At 38.7% G+C, this 20,417-nt stretch overlaps 2 protein-coding genes across 4 annotated transcripts in view; one reads left to right on the plus strand and one right to left on the minus strand.

The window, feature by feature from the left end:
- The window catches only part of CC3H1orf53 (chromosome C3 C1orf53 homolog), a 105,545-nt gene that overhangs the window by 79,639 nt on the left and 5,489 nt on the right, over positions 1–20,417 (minus strand). The window lies entirely within an intron of this gene.
- Positions 19,742–20,417, plus strand: part of DENND1B (DENN domain containing 1B) — a 268,067-nt gene continuing 267,391 nt past the window's right edge. Inside the window, exon 1 of the mRNA XM_045456663.1 lies at positions 19,742–19,812. Within this exon, the coding sequence (XP_045312619.1) occupies positions 19,757–19,812 (56 nt within the window). The 5' untranslated portion in view covers positions 19,742–19,756. The remainder of the gene's footprint in view (positions 19,813–20,417) is intronic.

Here is a 20,417-nt window from a genome sequence, read left to right on the forward strand (position 1 = left end):
GATACAAGCAAATGAGGGAAATAGTAATTAGAAGCAGAGCAATGCATAGCTTAGTTAGCTACATGTTGGGAGAAAGTCTTGGTAGAGGAGTCAGTCTGTGAGAGGGTGGTATTGCAGACAAAAGATGAAATCACGAAGGAAAGAATTCAAGTTATGGATCAAAAGTAAAATGAAGCCACATACTCAAGTGCCTCTGGGATATCGGAGACTTTGGCTAAGTGGTGTTGATAATAAATCTTTGGGTTCAGTATGCATACATCTTGCCTGGTCTGGTTATCTCTATTGTTTCTTGGAAGTAACCTTGGTCTGGAAAGTTATAGAAGCTCATTTTCTTGGAAACCTCAGCAACTTGGCTAAGGACTTCAGAAATAGTCTCAGCCTGGCTAGATTTGTTCTATCAGGCCAATGTGATTGCTGTAAGAATTGTAACAACCCAGCATGGGAATAGGAGGGGAGTCAATGCTCTTCACCATTCACTGCCCTCTCCTCCACAGGCTGGAGTGAGTTTAATCCTTAAGGTAAACAATTTCAAAAAAGATACCTCTTTGAACCCTAACTGACTGCTCTGGAAATACTCTCTCATTGTCCCCCTACCTCCTACTTCATCCTTCTGTTTTGTATGAATTAAAGCTAGGCTTACAAATGGAAAACAAATTGTGTGTGTACTATGATTCAGCTTCTTATGAATGAAATCATACAGAATATATTCTTTTGTGTCTGCCTTCTTTTGCTTAACGTTATATCTATAAGAGTGATCCATGTTGCATGTAACGATGATTTATTCTTTATATTGCTGAGTAGTACTCTGTTATATGAATATACCAAAACTGATTTATATACAGTCATATTGATTGACATTTGGATTGTTACCAGGTTTTGGCTCTAATGGATAAAGTTGCTATGAACATTCTTGTACATGTCTTTTGGTGGACATGTAAACTAATTTTTCCTAGGTATATACCTAAAAGTGGAATTTCTATGTCATGGGGTTATTTTGCACGTTATACTTTAGTAGGTACTTCCAAAGAGTTTTCCAAAGTGGTTTTAGCAAGTTACATTCCCATTAACAATGTATGAGAGGTCTAGTTGTTCCAAATCCTTTCCAACACTTGGTATTATCAATCTTTTTATAATTTTAGCCTTATGATAGTTATATTGCAAATCTTTGTGGTACTAATTTTCATTTCCTTGAAAACTAATAGCATTGAACACTTTTTCATGTGCTTATTATCTGTTTGGATACCTTCTTTTAGTGAAGTGACTATTTAAGCCTTTTGTCCATTTTTTTTGGATTGTTTGCTTTTAAAAAAATGATTAATGGGTGATTTTAAAACATTTTCAGTATGTTTCAATTCTCAGATACAGATATACATGTATATGTCAGATACTGATTATACAACTGTCAGATACTGATGGTACATATGTCAGATATAAATGTATATATCCCTTAGGTTGGCCTGTAAGGCAATGCACCAGAATGAGCTTGAAAGGACACACTATAATCATTTTGCTTCATTTCTACAGTGTGTATAAGTTTTCTTAACACAGAAAACATTTCTGCTTTGTTTAATAAAATTAACATCACTATCATAGCTCTTAAGAAGGTACCTTTCTTTCCACCTAATGGCACATCTTAAGGATAATATTAAGAATAGCACCCCCCCCCCCAATTGCTTTCATTCAAATACAGGAAATGTCAAAATTATAGAACAAAAATGTCACCACTCCCACCACTCACTCTTTCATATATTTCAATTCATAATAACACAACATGGTCCCAAATACTCTGTCTTCACGTTAACAGAAATAAGTGGAGGAAAGGAAAACATACATCCAGAGCTGTATGAGGCCTTTGTCATAATGGAAAGTAAAACACTCTTTTAAGGTTTTGGATAGATGAGGTGCAGCTCTTTTCTTTGAAAAGCGAGAGGCTCATTCTCAAGCTGAAAGCTTGAGAAATGGGTACAATTTCAGTGGAAATTGAAAACCTAGAATTGATGGTCTTATGATCATGGCTCCCTGTATACCCCTTGGAAAGCATTCACATTTGGAGACACATACCTCAGTTACAGAAACTCTGTATTAAGACTTGTGTTAATCATTCACAATTGAAGCTGTTTAATAAGTTCTGTTACCAGAATTCTGAATTGCATTAGGGTGTACTGGACGCCTTCTGTTGGCCCCTTCATATCTCTCATCACCTTTCATCACCCTACTCTCTACTCTGGACAGCTGGGCTTTCATGGATTAACTCAACAAGCACCTCTTCCTTCCAAACCAGTGGGGTTTGGACAATGGGAATTCCTGACAGGAGACCGGAGAATGAGACAGGGTGTGGTTAACCTTGACTCTTCCCCTGTGAAATTGCCTTGAGCCTACTGCATTCCTCTTCTGAAGGTCATTACTCTTTTGAGTCTCTCTCCCAGTTTCCATAACCCTTTGTCTTCATCCTTTTGGCCCTAGAGATGGAAGAGTTCTGCTGCTGGGAGCATGGTTTCCTGCACCACGCTTTGTAGCTTCCCAACATTGCCACGCCTCTGCAGTTAGTCCCTTTGTAAATAAACCCTTCTTAAACTTTATCCTAATTTGGAAGTGCCATCTGCTTCCTGTTCAGACCTTAACTGATACTCAATTTAGAGATTACTGGCTTTGCCCGAGTTCCCTTGGGAGAATAGCTCCAACTATGTTTGGAGCCAAAGGAGCTCAAGTTGGATATGGATAGGATATTCTGAGGTCTGAGAGGTGCAGATGCACAGAGCCATTCTATTGGTTTTTCTATTACATTGTCCCCTGCTATACCAGAATGAAGCAAGCATAAGAATGATCTAAACCTGGAAGACTTGGCTATTTTGGAGGCCTTGCTGGGTGGGTAGGCAGCAAAGTACCCCTGAAGGTCACAGCAGACTCTGCAGTGATGATAGAGATCCCAGAGGAGTCTGTCAGCCTACAAAAAGCCTCCTAACAATAAAATGGACATTTACTGAAGATTAGGGAAAATAAGAGTTATAATAGCATAGGAAGGAAAAAAACTTTAAAACTATTCCTTAGAAATAACTGCTTCCATGTTCAAGGGACCAAATATTCAAACACCATTTCCCACGTTCAAATACCAAGTTGATCAGCTTATGTAGAGTTTCCTTGAGGATGCTCAGAGTTCCTAACTTAAGTGTTTTATGTCCCTGTCCCCTGCCATTTTATTTATTTTAAATTCCTATAAAACCTCCACCTACCTTGTGAGAACGCCTAATCTTATACTTATCAGAGTTTATTATCCCAGGATCCAGAATCTTTTGTCTTGTAGTTAATATCCCTAAAACTGGGTATTCAGTTTTAGAATAACCTCAGCAGGCCAGTCCAGGGTAGGCCCTCCAAATCTCACCAAAAAGCCGGAGTGGAGAAGAGCACTCACAATAGTGTCTAGCCTTCACCTGAATGAGTATGGAAGGGTGCCCCCCAAAGGGAAACCATGAAAGCAAGGCAAATGTTGGCTCTGAAAGAGGATAGCCTCCTAAGGCTTTCTCCTTAAGGAGAAAGGGAATTACTTTCCAAACTGCCTCTTCCTTTGCAAAGCTATCTGTGTTAGTCTTCCGCATCATTGTGCAGAATGCTTTAAGTAACTCATTTGCCTCCTTTCCCCAACTCTACCCTTTCCACATTGTTACCTCTAGTCCTAACAGTATTAAGAACCACAGTCTTCACAGAGTGAAAAACATCTTAATGTATACTTCCTTAGCCACACACACATACACGCACACACACAATCAAAGACCTTAAAAACTTTTCACTTCTGGCACCTGGGTGGCTCAGTCAGTTAAGCATCCAACTCTTGATTTCTGCTCAGGTCATGAGCTCACAGTTCATGGGACAGAGCCGTGAGTGGGGTTCTTTGCTGACAGTGCAGAGTCTGCCTGGGATTCTCTCTCTTCCTCTCTCTCTGCCCTCCCCCATGCTCTCTCTCTCTAAATATAAATAAACATTAAAAAAAAAAAAAGCTTTTCATTTCAGTGTCCTTTAATACTTCTAGCCTTATAATGAAAAATAGCAGCACCTGCCCAGGACTCCCCACTCCCTGCTCCCATCCTTTTAAGCGCCTCTTTTTTTTTTTTTATCTTGTATATTTACCTATATCTAAAAATTATGCTTATTTGGAAATTCTGGGCTTTTCTTTTCTGATATTGCTGACTGTAAATACCGTGATGAGCTGTTCCTTTAGGAAGGAAGCAGCTGTGATGGATACTGCTGGCACACAACCTCAGCTGTCAGCTGTCTTCAGGGGTCCCTTCTGTTGCAACATGAGGGAAGCCCACATTGTGTGAGTCATATACACAGCATATAAATTGCCAGCCCCCTCAGGGTGCCTGGGGGGCTCAGTTGGTTAAGTGTCCAACTCTTGGTTTTGCCCCGGGTCACGATCTCACGTTTTTGTGAGTTCAAGCCCTGCATCAGGCTCTGCGCAGGCAGCCAGGAGCCTGCTTAAGATTCTCTCTCTCCCTCTCTCTCTCTGCCCCTCCCTCACTCATACTCCCTCTCTCTCTCTCTCAAAATAAATAAAATAAAACTTAAAAAAATGTTTAAGAAAAATCACCAGCCCCCTCATCCTGACTTGGGTCAAACAAACTTTGAAGAGCTATGTAGTGTCAGAGCTTCCAGGAGGGTTGGCTGAGGCCTTCCTTGAGACTCCATTACAGCCCAGCCTCCGCTCACTCTTCCTTCTTTTCCTTCCCTTTTGAAGAATGTTCCCTAGTAAACTTCCAGCTGTCGAGCCTCCTCCCTCTCAGAGGAGGCTTCCGGGGAATCGCCTGGGGTATTACCACAGTGACCGCCTGCTACAGGACATGAGACCTTTTCTATCCTGGACAGCACTCCACCACCCTTTGCCTAGTCACAGTTTCCTTTCATTTCACTTTCTTTGTTGTTGCATTATCGTTTTTAGGTAAATTGAAACAGACATGCTAACAAACACTTGCCTTTTCTCCCCTGAGGAAACTCTGGTTAACCTGATTGATTTAATGAGTCTGTTTTGCAGAAGTTGACCAACTATGATAAGATCAGCCAAGACTGGAGCAAACTGGAAATTGTTGCTGGTGTGAAGAAGGAACCAACAGCGAATGAGAGTAACCTCTGTAACAACACACACCCCTGGATCTGCCCCCCACTTGTCATGCTTATGCTGCCATTTGTAATGAACACCTGTCCCACGAAGACATGTGATTCTGGAATACGCATGCTCAGAAAGGAGGGCATCTCCCTTTTCCCTATACCCAAACAGCATTTTCCATCCAACCTGCATACCTGGTGACATCCTCGCCCCTTGTCCTTAAATACACCCAACCCCAATCCTCCAGGGAGGAGGCAGATTTGAGGCTCCCTCTCCTGTCTCCTCGTTTGGTTGCCTCTCTAACAAACCCTTTGTTTGCTGCATCCCAGATGTCTCAGTGGTTGGCTTTGCTGTGCATCTGGCATATGAACTTGGAATCAGTTACAAAGTCAGAATGTAGTATAATGGCAAGATAGGTATTATTCACAGCTGGGTCACATCCTTTATTCTGACTATATTTTATTTCATGGACTTTTTCTTTCTCTCTTGGCTCATATTTTTACTTCCTCAGTTTTTGTACCAATTATCTCCTCATTCCAATTTTAAAACAAATTCTCCTTGGAAGATGGTCACAAATATTAGCTATTCAATGAGTCTTATATTATTCTTAGAGACCTTGCTCTTGGAGGCCTCTATTCTGTTCTAATCTGGTTGTTCTCTATGCCTGATGAAGACTGTTGTCTTGGTACTTTTGTTCACCATCATTCTGCGAATCCCTTTCACTTATCTCCCGGTTGAATTCCTTGTTCCCTGGATCCCATTTCTTCCTCTTTCTTGGTTTACTGCCTCATTGCACTCAGGGCACATTCTCTAGTAGTTTTCTGGAAAGAGGTTTATGGCAGGTAAACTTTTAAGATCTTGCATTTCTGAAATTGCAATTCTGAAATCTTTATTTTCTCCTCACACTTAGCCAATAGTTTCACTGAGTATAAAATTTTAGATTAGGAAGCATTTTCTCAGAATCGTGAAGTCTTTGTCTTCTAACTTCCTCAGATGCTTGTGGGAGGATCCTGTCCTTTCTTTGTGATTTTTGTTTGCTGATTCCTGAAAGCTTTGACATCTTCACAGAAACCCTGGTGTTCTCAATCTTTATGACACTATGACATATGTCTCTTTGTAGTCAATGATCTGGGAGTGAGCCCTTTCAGTTTTGAACCTCATGGTGTTTAGTTCTAGGAAAATCTCTTTCACTATTCCTTTGATAATATCTTCTCCCCATTTTTTGGTTCTCTCTTTCAGGTGTTGGACCTCCTGGCTTGACAGTCTAGTTTTCTCTCTCTCTCTCTCTCTCTCTCTCTCTCTCTCTCCTTTTGCTTTCTCTTTCCATTTGACTTTTTATGCTAATTAGGGAAAGTTTCTTAACTTTTTCTTCCAATCCTTCTGATGATTACCTTTCTACTTTATTTTTGCTAGTTTACTCCCAAAAGCAGGAGCTTTGTCCCTCCTCCTCCTCCTCCCCTTCCTCCTCCTTCTCCTTCTTCTTCATTGGTATCTGCTTTTTACTTCAGAGACTCAATAACTTGTCTGATTATAGTAATTATAGGTTTTTTAAAAAGATTTCCCCCTCATTTCTTTCCTCCTTTCTTTTATTTATATTTTCTCTGCCTTTTATGTTAGAGGTTTTTGCAGATGACAGTGACACTTTGCTATCAAATTATTTTCATTTTAAGTGTAAGACACTAAAAAGCTGATTAGAAGCTCTGTGTGCTCCGATGGAGCTTGTCTTCTGGTGGACTTTACCATTAGGTCATTGTGTGGGGCTCAAAAGAGTCAGTATCTGCAGTTCTTTTCTCTATTAAGCCTGAAGTCTCTCCTTCTATTCTCTTCCCCACCTCATCAGCTATGCCGATGTACTTGAGGCTCAGAGCCCTTCCGGTTCAACTGCTATAGACAGTAAATGCATCTTCTGTTTGAGAAGGCGTATTTGCTTTGTTGCATGGGTAGGGGGGACCAGGGTTAAAATCCTACTTTTTAAAAGATTTTTAAATAGGTCTCTTCAGCCTCACCCACAACCCTGTTTCCCAAGATACTCATTGCCTCTGATCCCTTCATCTTTCCACAAATCTGTCAGGAGAGTTGATTCACATCTTTTGGACTTAGATGCTTAGATTTTAGCTTTCTCTAAACTGCTAAGTCAGTTCTCTTTTCTGTCTCCAAGATTTCTTCTTTTGTATGAGGGCATATATTTTTCTAGTTGTGTGTGTGTATGTGTGTGTGTGTGTGTGTGTGAGAGAGAGAGAGAGAGAGAGAGAGAGAGAGAGAGAGAGAGAGATTTTTCTCTTTGTGAACATTGCTGTGGGGTTTTGGAAGGGAGTGGAAATATGTTTTTATTTTTTTCTTGTATGATTAAGGCAATCTCCCGTATGTCTCCCCTTTTGTTCCATGTTTAAATGACAGTCTGAGGGAGAGTGAGAGTCTTACTCTTTCAGCTACATTCACAAGAACATTATAGAGTATCATTTCATTGAAAAGATATGAGCGCAGAGTTAGTGACCAGCCTGGTGCATAGTATACAATGTTGCTAATTGTTACCTAAGAAGGCCCAGAGGTGAGAAAATATAGGATAGACTGGAGGACAGCATGACATTTGATATTCTTTGGGTGATTCAAATTAAGTATGTGGGACATGAAGATACAGAAATAGGAAAGGCAAGTCTCACACTCACCAGTCTGAGGACTTGAAGAAACACAGTATGAATGAGCATGTCAAGAAGACTTTTTACTTTTTATTTATTTTTTCCCTGAACATCAACCTTTATGCTGGGTGAAAAAGAAGATAAAGTTAAGTAAGACAATGTGTTGCTCCTACTTTGGTATACTTCAATGTAGAATTTAGGACTTACAACTTGTCTACTTCAAAAGGATAAGAGATGGTTTAATGTATCTATAAATACAGAATGGACAATGGGTTGAATATCTTCTGTCTGCCCTTCCAGATCACGTCTCCACCCGTCACTCTGCTATATGTCTCGGGAGGCTGACTTGGACAGGTTACATCAACTCAGCTCTTGTGTCATCTGCCTTTTTGTTGGATCCCACCAGAGGGAAGCTGCAACAGGAGATCTAGGGAAAGAAGGAGAATGAACTAAGGGTATTTCTTTCCCTGACACCTTCCTTGTATTATCTTTCTTCTCCAGCTTCCTCACCAAAGGTGACTACTCTAGTCAAGGCACCACCTCTATATGACTCTCTCCCTACTGTCTACTCTTTTCTCATCATGCAGCTGATAACCCCTCTTACTCTGTAATTTTGGTGGGAAGTGCTGCTATGAGTATACTTGAGCTTCCAAATGATGCAAAATGTTGAACCTGAATACTTTTAAACAACTGGAGCTACGTGCTCAACAGGGTGGTAAGGGGAGTGGGTTTCCCCCCTCCCCCACCCTCAGGCTTTTTGTTGCCTGAGGTACATGGGTACGTGACTGAAGGGTCTAAGTTGCCAATAAGTGAATTTGGCGAATATATGTTAATGACTCTTCTTTTATACCCTCATACTTACCAACTAAGCTAAATGGATATCCTTCTAGTTTGCTGGCTAAGTACTTACTATTTTGCAGAGTATTATAACTGATTGATGTGGCAGGACTAAAAGAAGAAAAACAGGTGTTTATTCTGAATGATGTGTCATAGTCCAATAAGGAAATCTTTCCACCTATTTCTGTATTCGCCACTTTCTTAGAGGCTTAGAGGGGAGGTTGAATCAACATTGATCCACATGAACTATGTTGTACAGCCTGAGATTTTCACATGATGACAGCAAAACAAATACATCTGTGAAGTGGTCTTTAGGCAAAGGCTTGGTGTAAATGTGATATTAGAACAGAGGGTCATGGAAAGGTAAGGTACAAGGTAGCTTGAAATAGATCAAAGTTAAGATTTTTATGGACTCATAAATTATTTAAATCAATTTCCAAAGTTAGCCTGTGCCTTAAATACTACTTCATGTTCTCTTTCATCTAGAGAGACTATTGAATATCATAGCTGTTTTTAAAAAATGTTTAACATTTATCAATTTTTGAGAAACAGAGCGTGAGTGGGGGAGGGACAGAGAGAGAGAGGGAGACACAGAATCGGAAGCAGGCTCCAGGCTCTTAGCTCCCAGCTTTCAGCACAGAGCACACTGCTGGGCTTGAACTCACGAACCACAAGATCATGACCTGAGCTGAGGTCAGCTGCTTGACCAACTAAGTCACCCAGCTGCCCCATCATAGCTGGTTTTTAAAGAGCATTAATTTGTAAAAAATTTCCATGAAAATGATAATTATTACATTCTAACAACAAACATCATTCAGGGGGAAAAAGAGTCTTAAAACTGGCAATTTTCAGGGGCTCCTGGCTGGCTCAATCAGTAGAGTACGCGTGACTCTTAATCTCAGGGTTATGAGTTCAAGCCCCACGGTGGGCATGGGAGCCTATAACAAAGAAAAAACTGATAATTCATTCTAAAAACATTGAATTTAAGCACTGATAGAAATATTGCCTTTTTAGGGGTGATGGTTAAAAGAAACACTGAAAGGAATATACCAGGAGCCCGTTGTATTGTTTTGCAAGATTAACTTATATGCTAATAAGAGATTGTATTCATCTTGCCGATATGTGCATATAAAACTCCACGGACCAGTTACATAGAAGCTGTCCAAGGGTTTTGAATGCAGATACCAAGCACCAAAGGTAACAGGTGTGTTGGAAATGTGTTAACCGACGGACCTGCTTGTGTAAATGCATGGTGAGAGATCATGATTACTGTACCCTTTATGTGCTGCAAAGGGAATAACAGCTTAAATGCACCTGCAAAGGGAGGGAAAGATCTTCTGTAGTAAAATGCTGGAGAAAGTAATCTTTTGGTCCACTAGTTAGCAAGAAAAGGATAGGCTTTTTTCTTCCTAAAGAACAGAGCGCTATCTATATCTATCTATGTGGTTGGTCATAGTGGCCAAACTTCTGCTGAGGAATGTATCATTCACCCGAAGTCTTAAATGTCAGAGCTTAGCTAGTCTCTCCATAAACTCATGATTATCCATGAGAAACCGTAAGGGAGAAGATGCTGCAGGTTCAGAAGACCATGTGACGGGAGACTAAATTTCATTAACAACACCCTGAGAGGAGCCAGTCAGCCGAAGGGAACAGCAGGGGGAATCCCCACCTCTTAACACAGAAAATGCTCGTACCAGCTCCGCCTCTACTTTTGCCACACCTGCTGCGCAACAATTCATCAGGCTGAAAGCTGTAGGTGTGACTGAGGGGCAGTACCAAGGATGATCCACAATCGTGAGGGGCTTCCAATTTGCTCACTGATGTATGGAAATGCAGAAAACACGTTTTTCAAACTACATGCAATTGTTCTCAAAAACAGACGCTAAGTCTTGTCAATATTGTCTTTCAACGCCTACAAGCTAGAAAAAGAAGTACTCAAAATATTGTTGAATAGATGAATGAATAAAATAGTAACTAGGTTTAGTAAAATGTGAGGGAGAGGAGAAGCAGGAGAGTCTGGGAGGTACCGAGTCTTGTATTAGATAAGGTTAGATTAAATCTGATACCTCTGAGGGAAAATCTATTACTCGCTAAGGGGAGCTCCTCTTTTTTCCTTCCCTCCTTCATATTATTAGAGTAATAAAAGTATCAAGCACTTATAATCAAAGTCACTTAAACCTTTTACAGAAAGGGGCACCTGGGTGGCTCAGGCAGTTAAGTGTCCGACTTCAGCTCAGGTCATGACCTCAAGGTTCCTGAGTCTGAGCCCCACATAGGCTCACTGCTGTCAGTGAAGAGCTTCAAATCCTCTGTCCCCCTCTCTCTGCCCCTCTTCGCATGCACACACACACACACACACACACACTCTCTCTCTCTCTCTCAAAAATGAACATTAAAAAAAAAGAATCAACTTTTTACAGAAGATTCTTATTCAGTTAATATTAATGTTAGATACACTTTTTCATTTCCTCTTTTATCTTTTTTTATTCTTTTAAGCATAATTTTATATATTGAACCAATTGTCTTTTTGCACTCAAAATCTTAGGGAAACAATAAAGTTTTAGAGATGGATGCATCCTGAAAGTAGTAAAATCCAAAGTCTTAAGACTTCCAGAATAACAATAATATGCTATACAATATGCTATATATTATAACAATAATATTCTTTTCTTCTTTACATGGTGGTCACTCCATCATTACATTAATCAATCAGTAAATACTTATTAAATACCAAATGGCCCCCAAATAATGTGGGATATTACAGAGGGGATGCACACATACACACACACACAAACACACACACCAGAAATCATAGTTTCTGCTTTAAAGTATTTATAATTGGAAGAACTTAAATTATGGATGTGTTTAAAGCAAAGAGCAGTCAAACATCAAACAGCTGGAAATTGTCTAAAAGTGCCTTGGAAACACAAAGGGGAAATGTTATTATGAACCAAAACCAGCAAAAGGAGTTTTTATGAAGGAGGCAGGACCTGGACTAGACCTTGAGGGACAGTTAGCAGGGAGACAAAGTGTCTTCCAGATGGGATGGATACACTGGCATAAAAGCTGGAAGGAAAAGGAGGCTGACACTTCTTACACCCCACGTTAGAAGCCAAAGTAAGGTGTGACTCTCACAGCAAGTGACAGGCTGTAAGTACCAGGCTGATATTACGGGAGGAGAAATGTTGCTTTGGGACAGTGACAGATGGCACTATTGTTTGGGAATTAATTTGAGTCTCAATGTTTTGTGCCTGCAACAGGTGTGCTGTGGATACTTTTAAAGAAGCTAATGGGGAATAGCTGAGCTGCTGGGTGTTCTGTTTAAAACATGGTTATGAAATGTAGAGTGGTGATTAGTTGGTTTTTAATTTTCATTTGAGCATAATTGACACACAATGTTACATTGGTTTCAGGTGTACAACACAGTGATTCAACCTCTCTATACCATATGCTATGCTCACCACAAGTATAGCTACCATCTGTCACCATACATCACGATTACAATATCTTTGACTATGTTGTTTGTGCCTTTTATTCCTACAACTTATTCATTCTGTTGCTGGAAGCCTGTATCTCCCACTTCCCTTCGCCCATTTTGCCTGTCCCTGCACAGCCCCCCTCCTCCATCAACCATCAGTTTCTTCTCTGTATTTATAAGTCTGATACTGCTTTTTGTTTATTGATTTCCACATATGATATTTGTCTTTCTCAGCCTGCCATATTTCACTTAGCATCATACCCTCTGGTTCCATCCATGTTGTTGAAAATGGCAAGATCTCATCCTTTTTATGGCTGAGTAATACTCCATTGTGTGTGTATGTGTGTGTGTGTGTGTGTGTGTGTGGGGGTGTACACATCTTTATTAATTCATCTGTTGATGGACATTTGGGTTGCTTCCATATCTTGGCAATTATAAATGTTGCAATAAACATAGGGGTGCATATATCTTTTTGAATTAGTGTTTTCATTTTCTTTAGGTAAATATCCAGGAGTGGAATTACTGGATCATATAGTATTTCTATTTTTAACGTTATGAAGAACCTCTATACTGTTTTTCATAGTGTTTTTACCAATTTACATTCCCACTAACAGTGTATGAAGGCTCCTGTTTCTCCACATTCTCGCCAACACTTGTTATTTCTTGTCTTTTTGATTTTAGCTATTCTGACAGGTGTAGGGTAATATTTCATTGTGGTCTTGATTTGCATTTCCCTGATGATTAGTGATGGTGAGCATCTTTTCATGTGTCTGTGGGCCATCTGCAAGTCTTCTTTGGAAAAATGTCTATTCAAGTCCTCTGCCCATTACTTAATCAGATTTTTTTTTTTAGTGTTGAGTTGTATAAGATTTTTATACATTTTGGATACTAACCCCTAATCAAATGTATCATTTGTAACAATTTTCTCTCAATTAATAGGTTGCCTTTTCGTTTTGTTGATGTTTTCCTTTGCTGTGCAAAAGCTTCTTATTTTGTTGTAGTCTCCATAGTTTATTTTTGCTTTTATTTCTCTTGCCTCAGAAGACCTATCTAGAAAATGTTTTCTAGACTTAGAAAATGTTTCTATGTCTGGTGTTAGAGAAATTGCTGCCTGTGTTCTTTGCTAGAATTTTTATGGGTTCGGGTCTCACATTTAGGTCTATTATCCATTTTGAGTTTATTTTTGAGTTATGGTGTTAGACAGTGGTCCAGTTTCATTCTTTTACATGTAGCTCTACAGTTTCCCCAGCAGCATTTATTGAAGAGACTGTCATTTCTCCATTGTAAATTCTTGCTTCCTTTGTTATAGATTAATTGACCGTAGAAGTATGGGTTTATTTCTGGACTTTTTATTCTGTTCTATTGATCTATGTGTCTATTTTTGTGGCCATACCATGCTGTTTTGATTACTACAGCTTTGTGGTATATCTTTGCTTTTTGTATATATATCATAGGTTTTGGGTTTGTGGTTACCATGACAGGAGGTTCATATATAATACATATATATAGCAGTCTATGTTAATTTGACAGTCATTTAAGTTGAAACATATTCTTTTAAAAAAAATCTTTCTTTTTTGAATTCCCACTCCCACATTTCATGAATATTCTGTCATATTTTACATCTTTTTATTCATAATTTTCTTATGTCTAATTATGACTATTTCTATTCCACTTGAAGTCCCATTAACATTTTTTGTAAGGTTGGTTTAGTGATGATAAACTGCTTTAACTTCTGATTGTCTGGGAAACTCTTTATCTCTTCTTTTTTAAAAAAATTTTTTAAAAAATATTTATTTCTTTTTGAGAGAGATAGTGTGAGCAGGGGAGGGACAGAGATAGAGAGGGACAGAAGATCCCAAGTGAGCTCTGTGCTGACAGCAGAGTCTGGTGAGAGGCTTGAACTCAGGAACCATGAGATGATGACCTCAGCCAAAGTCATCTATTCAACCAACTGAGCCACCCAGGTGCCCCTCCTTATCTCTCCTTTAAATTTGAATGATAATCTTGCTGGGTAGAGAATTCTTGGTTGTAGGGTTTTTCCTTTCAGAACTTGAATATATCATACCACTGCCTTCTGGCCTGAAAAGTTTCTGCTGAAAAATGAGCTGACAGCCTTATAGGGTTTCCCTTGTAGGTAACTTTTTGCTTCTCTCTTCCTGCTTTTAAAATTCTGTCTTTATCTTTAGCCTTTGACATTTTAATTATGTGTCATGGTGTAGACCTCCTTGGGTTTATCTTGTGTGAAACTCTATGCTTCCTGAACCTGGATGTAAATTTCCTTCCCTAAGTTAGGAAAGTTTTCAGCTATCATTTTTTCACAAAAGTTGTCTGCCCCTTTCTGTTTTTCTTCCTCTCCCTCTCCTTGTTGTTGTCATCTTCCTCTTCTCCTCCTCTCCTCTTCTTCTTGCCCTATAACATCAATGTTTGTTCACTTAATGTTGTCCAAGAGAGCCCTTAACCTACCCTCATTTAAAAAATTCTTTTCTTTTTGTTATTCAGCTTGAGTGCTTTCCATTACCCTGTCTTCCAGATCACTGATCCATTCCTCTGCATTTGCTAATCTGTTGATTCCTTCTAGTGTATTTTTTATTTCAATTATTGTATTCTTCAATTCTGATTGGTTATTTTTTTCTACCTCTTTATCGAAGGTCTTATTGAGTTCTTCCACTTTTCTTTCTAGCCACGTGAGCATTATGGTCATTACTTTAAATTCTTTCTCAGGCATATTGGTTATCTTCATTTCCTTTAGTTCTTTTTCTGAACTTTTGTCTTTTCTTTCTTTTGGAACATATTCCTTTGTCTCCCCATTTTGCTTGACTTTCTGTGTTTGTTTCTATGAATTATGTAGAACAACTACTTCTAAACTTGAAGACATGGTCTTGCATATGATCATCTCTTATGTAGACTATATATAACTGGTGACTTTTGCTGGCTGTTTGGAGTTGTGGCTGTGTGGGCTAGGGGTCCTATGGCTCTCTACATAGCAGGCATCCTGGCAGGACAGCTCATAGAGAGCTGGTTAGTTTTGAGGAATGTAAGTAATTTGTTTCTTAATTTTTACTACTATCCGACTTGCTTATTTAGTCTAACTGTGCTTCACCTAGTAACATCCTGTGCTTTGATGGCTGAAGATCCAGGAGACTTGGGTTTGAAGCCTATTTATATAACTTTGGGAGAGTTATCTTTCTAAGTCTAATTTGTAAGAGAGGGAGAAACACTTGGCCTCCCTCAGTGATTGTGAGGATGAATTGAAAAATGTATTCAAATATGTAATAAATCTCTTGACACATGTTTTCCTCTTTCCTTTTTTTTCTTTCTCAGTTCCCAAACAACAGGCAACTATACTCAAGAAGACCACAAAACTTATCATATCATATAAAACCTGTGACAGTTTTCGGACTGAAAAGGAGCATTGCTAAAAATTATACTAGGGCACAGTAGTAAATTAAAACTGGCCCTTACTATATTTCTTTATGAAAAGAGAAGAAAAAATAAATGAGAAAAAAATTAAACCCCTATAAACCATTGAATAAAACACTTGTATCACAAGAGATGTTCTTGTGTTTCTCTACAAGGATCTCAAAATCAAAATCAAAATCTTATTGCAATGTGCTTGGCAGTTCTCACTAAAAGTAGCTATGAGCACAATATTAACTGTAAACTGCCACTCTTGTTCCCTCATGGCATCATATTCTTTCATATTCTTTCTTCTCAAACTTTCTGGCTGATACATTCTGGCTGGTCTGGGAAATCAGGGACACCAGTAATTGGGGCCTAAAAAGACCAGATTTATATATATTTAGATTCCAGCATGATTAAGTTTGGGAGAGAAAATTGAATTTATATCATGGTCTTTCCTGAGAGGGATTTCAAGGAGGCACTGCAGCCTAATGTGGAGGTGAGGTGTGTGGGAATAGTTTAACTTGTTATTAGAGACTTTTTGACATTTTACCATTTTATTTTTATGCTTTGAATTCCCTCACTAAAAGGTGGGAACAGAGATATTGACGTTGCCATTGAAACATTGCTGCCTTCTTTCATAGGTGACTTGAGTCTTATGTAACGTGCCTTAATATTTGAAGCAATTAATACTGTGTGTATAAACTTACCACTTAAACTTGATTCTATGCTTGCCAAGCAAACTAAATAGAGAATCTTAGTCTAAGAAGCTTCAGTCCTAATACATTAATTAGCACATGTGTGAGTCTAGGACATTATGACTAAGTCAACGGAAACTGAGCTCTAATCTACTCTGGGTTTCTTGCAGGAATTGTTTGTAACCAGGTGCATCCATTACAGTGAGGGGACTTTTAACCATATGTTCACAGGACTTCAGGTTTGATTTCCGGACATGTTGGGGTGCTCTTTAAAGTCACTTCAGTGAATCTGTGGATCCTGCTCTGGCCTCATTAGGCTGCCAGGATCCTCCTTTGGGCCCCTGAATCAGTGTCACAGATTGTGAGGTAACCAGAGAGCATCTTAATACCTTCTTGGTGACAGCAAGCATCTGGCTCTCTTCTTTTCTTGGATGAATTTTTGCATGCTTTTTCTTACTACATGTTTTAGACTTTTTGGTACACATTACCAAAATAATAGGACTCTATAAAAATGAGAGTAAAAACCTTTGCTTAGGGACTTCTGGGGCAATGGAGCATTAAAGCAAGCCCAGAGAAGACAATGCAGCTGATAACCTGAGTCAGAAAAGTTTAACCTATCACTGGGCTCCCAGCATGCCAGTAATCTCTATTTATAGGTGGGATGAAAACATACCCCCAGAAGTTGAGTGTCTTCCTGAATATTATGATGGTAATAGTGAAGGTTCACAGGATAGGAGTTTTTGGGCAAAGAAACGGAACCTCTCCAAAGAGTAGTAAGTACTAGTTTTTATAAATAGCTAGAGGATATGTATCAGGTACTCCAACTAAGTCAGTTTGGGAGCCAAGACCCAGTTTTCTGGAAATGTGGGAAAAGTATAAGCTTGAAGCAAAAGGAAAGCATCTTTGGAGGCCTTGTGCATTGAAAGGAAGAGGGCTAGATCTGGACAGGGCAATGGCAACTATACAGCAGAAGACAGCATCTCTCGGAGCCAGAGGAGGCACAATGGGTACACAAAAGATGACAAGATTTAAACACCGGTTCAAGGGCAAGTGATTGAACCCATCATAAGGTAATTGCTAATTCAGATCTGCCCAGGCAGCTGTTTCTAGCATCCATTTCTTATAACATGCAGCTTGATGATGTAGACAGTTTATGCTCATTGGTCTCTTTTTTTTCTAGGCCCCCATTTGCATAGAAAATTCCTACCACATATTTTTTCCCTAATATGTAATTTTAATGTAATAGGTTAAAAATTCTAAGTCGAATGGAGATTAACTTCGCAAATATATGGCATAGGATAACAAGAATCATAAAATATCTATCTTTATGAATATTCATAGAGAATTATACTTTAGTTTGGCTTTTTCATCTTTGAGAACCAGAAAATCCGATTTCCAGACTGTCTTTCCCCAAAGATAGTTTGTCTATGGACTAATTATGTTAAAGTTTTTTTCAACTTTAGCTTTCATTATTTGTAAAATGAAGAACAATATTTTTCTAGTTTCTTTTAGTTTTATATAACAAACTGTTTTAGTTTGTTACATAAATGCTTTTATATATCCTACAACTTGTACAAAGGACTTTTCAAAAAAGATATGACTTCTAAAGCATTTAATACTGCTTGTAACTTGGGTAAAGATATCAATGAGGGAGATGCCACATGATAATACGTTTGAATTGAAATATAAACCTAGTTTTATTTTGCAAGTGAGTGAGAGAGAGCGAGAGAGAAAAGAGATAGACATGTGCTTTATGAAGGAAATGGGTTTTAAAAATGGCTCAGTAGTATTTTGCAGGCCAACTTTATTTCCTGGTGCCTCTGGCAAGCAGGGGAAAGTACATTCTTCCACACAGGCGTTCTTGGAATAAAATGTCTCTAGGGAGTTCACTTCCTGCTTCATCATGCATCATACCTGTTTTACCTACTAATCTATACCTCACAGGACTATTGAGAGCCCTAGCTAATAAAAAGCGATCATAAAGCACTTGGCAAAACCACAACAACTATAAAAGGATACATGCAAATGTGGTAAGGCTTGCCTTTCTGGTATGTACATGCAGTCCTTGCGCATGAAATAGTGCAGTGACTCAAATGTTAAGAAATTTTTTTCTCTTTCACAAACTGGAAGTAGTTTTGCCAGCTGGCTTGCTGGAGTGAATTGCTTTGAACTCAATAGCAGGCCACTTGATTGAAAACCTTCCTCCTGATTCTAATATTAGACCTCTCCTCATGAATTTGTGCATGTATTACTTAAGAATTCATACCTGCTTATTTAAAGGGGAAGAGCAACATGTTTGTGTTAGAAAAATGTACAGAAATAAATGGGTTGCATGGTAATCAATGGTCTCGTGTCATCACTGAATAGGAATTAGTAGCACTTACTTGGTAGTCTTCTAAAGCAACCACTGTGAGAACACACTGTAATTACCATACACAGTACACACACTAATGTTGTATGTTCCTGATCCACAATTCAACCTGGCAGGAAGTAAAGAGAAGACCCAGGGAGTGGCCGTATAGTAGATAGAAAGAGTGGTCAGTCCATCCTGATGTGAGGATTCCACTCAGTCACAAACAGACTATCAGGCTGAGTCATGAGTCCAGATGCCGCCATCCCACTCCAGCCAAGTGCAGCTATCCTGACTGCCAGGAGAAGACTCCTGGAATTACACATAGTGAATGAAGAATGGCAGGTGAGACTGAGTCCTTGTTACAAAGGAAGCAAATCCCCAACAAACTTAGAAGACCTTTATCAGTTTCATTCTGCTCCTCCTTCTCTCTCAGAAAAGATTACAAGCAGAGGTCTTCTTCAGAAATACTTGCCTATGTCTTGGGTGTGACATCAGAGACAACAGCAGAGAGAAAAGATGACATCCATACTTTTGAAGCCCAGGAGACTTCTCAGTCCCTGTTTATTTTTATTTTGGCTTTGCTTGAAACAATAAAAAAGGGGAGGTGGTCAAATATTTTGAAGTTTTGAATCTCTGTTTATCACACTAAGGATCTTCTGCTGTGGAACCGTGTGATTTTACCTGGTATTTGAGTTCAATGCTGGCATGTAGTGTTTTTCTTTTCCCCCCTAGAAGTGACCAGATTTAGATTTAAGTGCATGTAATATTTACTTTGTTATTTTCTTATATTTTATGAAAGTGGAACTTGGCATATAGGAATTTTTTTTATTACAGGAATTTATTTTGATCATTTCTCTATTTATATCAGAATTAGAGTTGCTTATAGGGGTTATTAATTTTGTTGGACTATTAATGTCATATTAGATGCCCCTATACGTTTCCTTCCACGAAATCCTAATGTCGTGGCTCATTGGTGTGATTATGCATTCTCCTGAGAGTATTAAATGGGTGTGAGTGGAATAGCCATATGATAAAGATGTTTTTATTTATGTGGAGTGTCTGGTAGGTGGAGTTAAGAGATTCTTTCCCAGGCATTGCCACAGCGTTACACAAACATTGCTCTGTTTCTTATAACCTAAATGAGGCTCCTCAAAGAGTCCATGAAAAAAATCTGTCTTCTCTGATTACAGTCTGGTGGTGATACTCTGCTTCAAATATTCCTTTTTCTTAACTCCAAAGACTGTTTTAAGTTTTCCAATGTCTGGCAGATGCCAAGATAAAGATAAGGATGAACTAGCAAGAGCTGGTCAGAGGTAAGAAAATTTGATTCTATAATTTTGGGCAAATCACCTGAAATATGGAGGGAAGAGAGTATCTTTGCTGTGTTATTTTTGAGAATTTTACTATCTTTTTCACTAATAGTTTAGCAGCAAAAGAAACAAATATCATTCCCCACTTGCATTTTATAAATATTTGGATATGTTCAGATTTGGTAATAAAGATGTTAAGAATAATCTGAGCCTTTTTGTCTCCAAAACTGGAAAACAACATTTTTTTTCTTCGAGTTGGCTTTCAAATGAACACTGAACACTAAGTTTACAGGCCATGAGTTGTGAAAGCAACAGGGGAAGCATACTTTCTGGAAATCCCAAATCTTCTCTTCTACTGTCTCTCTGTTTTAAAAGTAGTATATGTCATTTTGAAAGAGAACTTCACTTTCAGATTCAAATTCATGATGTTTCTAAGTATAAAAAGAGTAATATACTTGGAGAATGTTCTTCTTAACATTATCTCAGTTGATATAAAAAAGCAGTTTCTGCTAAAATATTTTCAAGATGATTTTCTAAGGACGTCAAGAAATTTGACTTTCTAAATACTTTATATAAAGGACTTGTATCCCATAATAAATGAAGATGGT

The sequence above is a fragment of the Leopardus geoffroyi genome, chromosome C3, assembly GCF_018350155.1.
Source record: "Leopardus geoffroyi isolate Oge1 chromosome C3, O.geoffroyi_Oge1_pat1.0, whole genome shotgun sequence".
In the NCBI taxonomy this organism is placed as follows: domain Eukaryota; kingdom Metazoa; phylum Chordata; class Mammalia; order Carnivora; family Felidae; genus Leopardus; species Leopardus geoffroyi.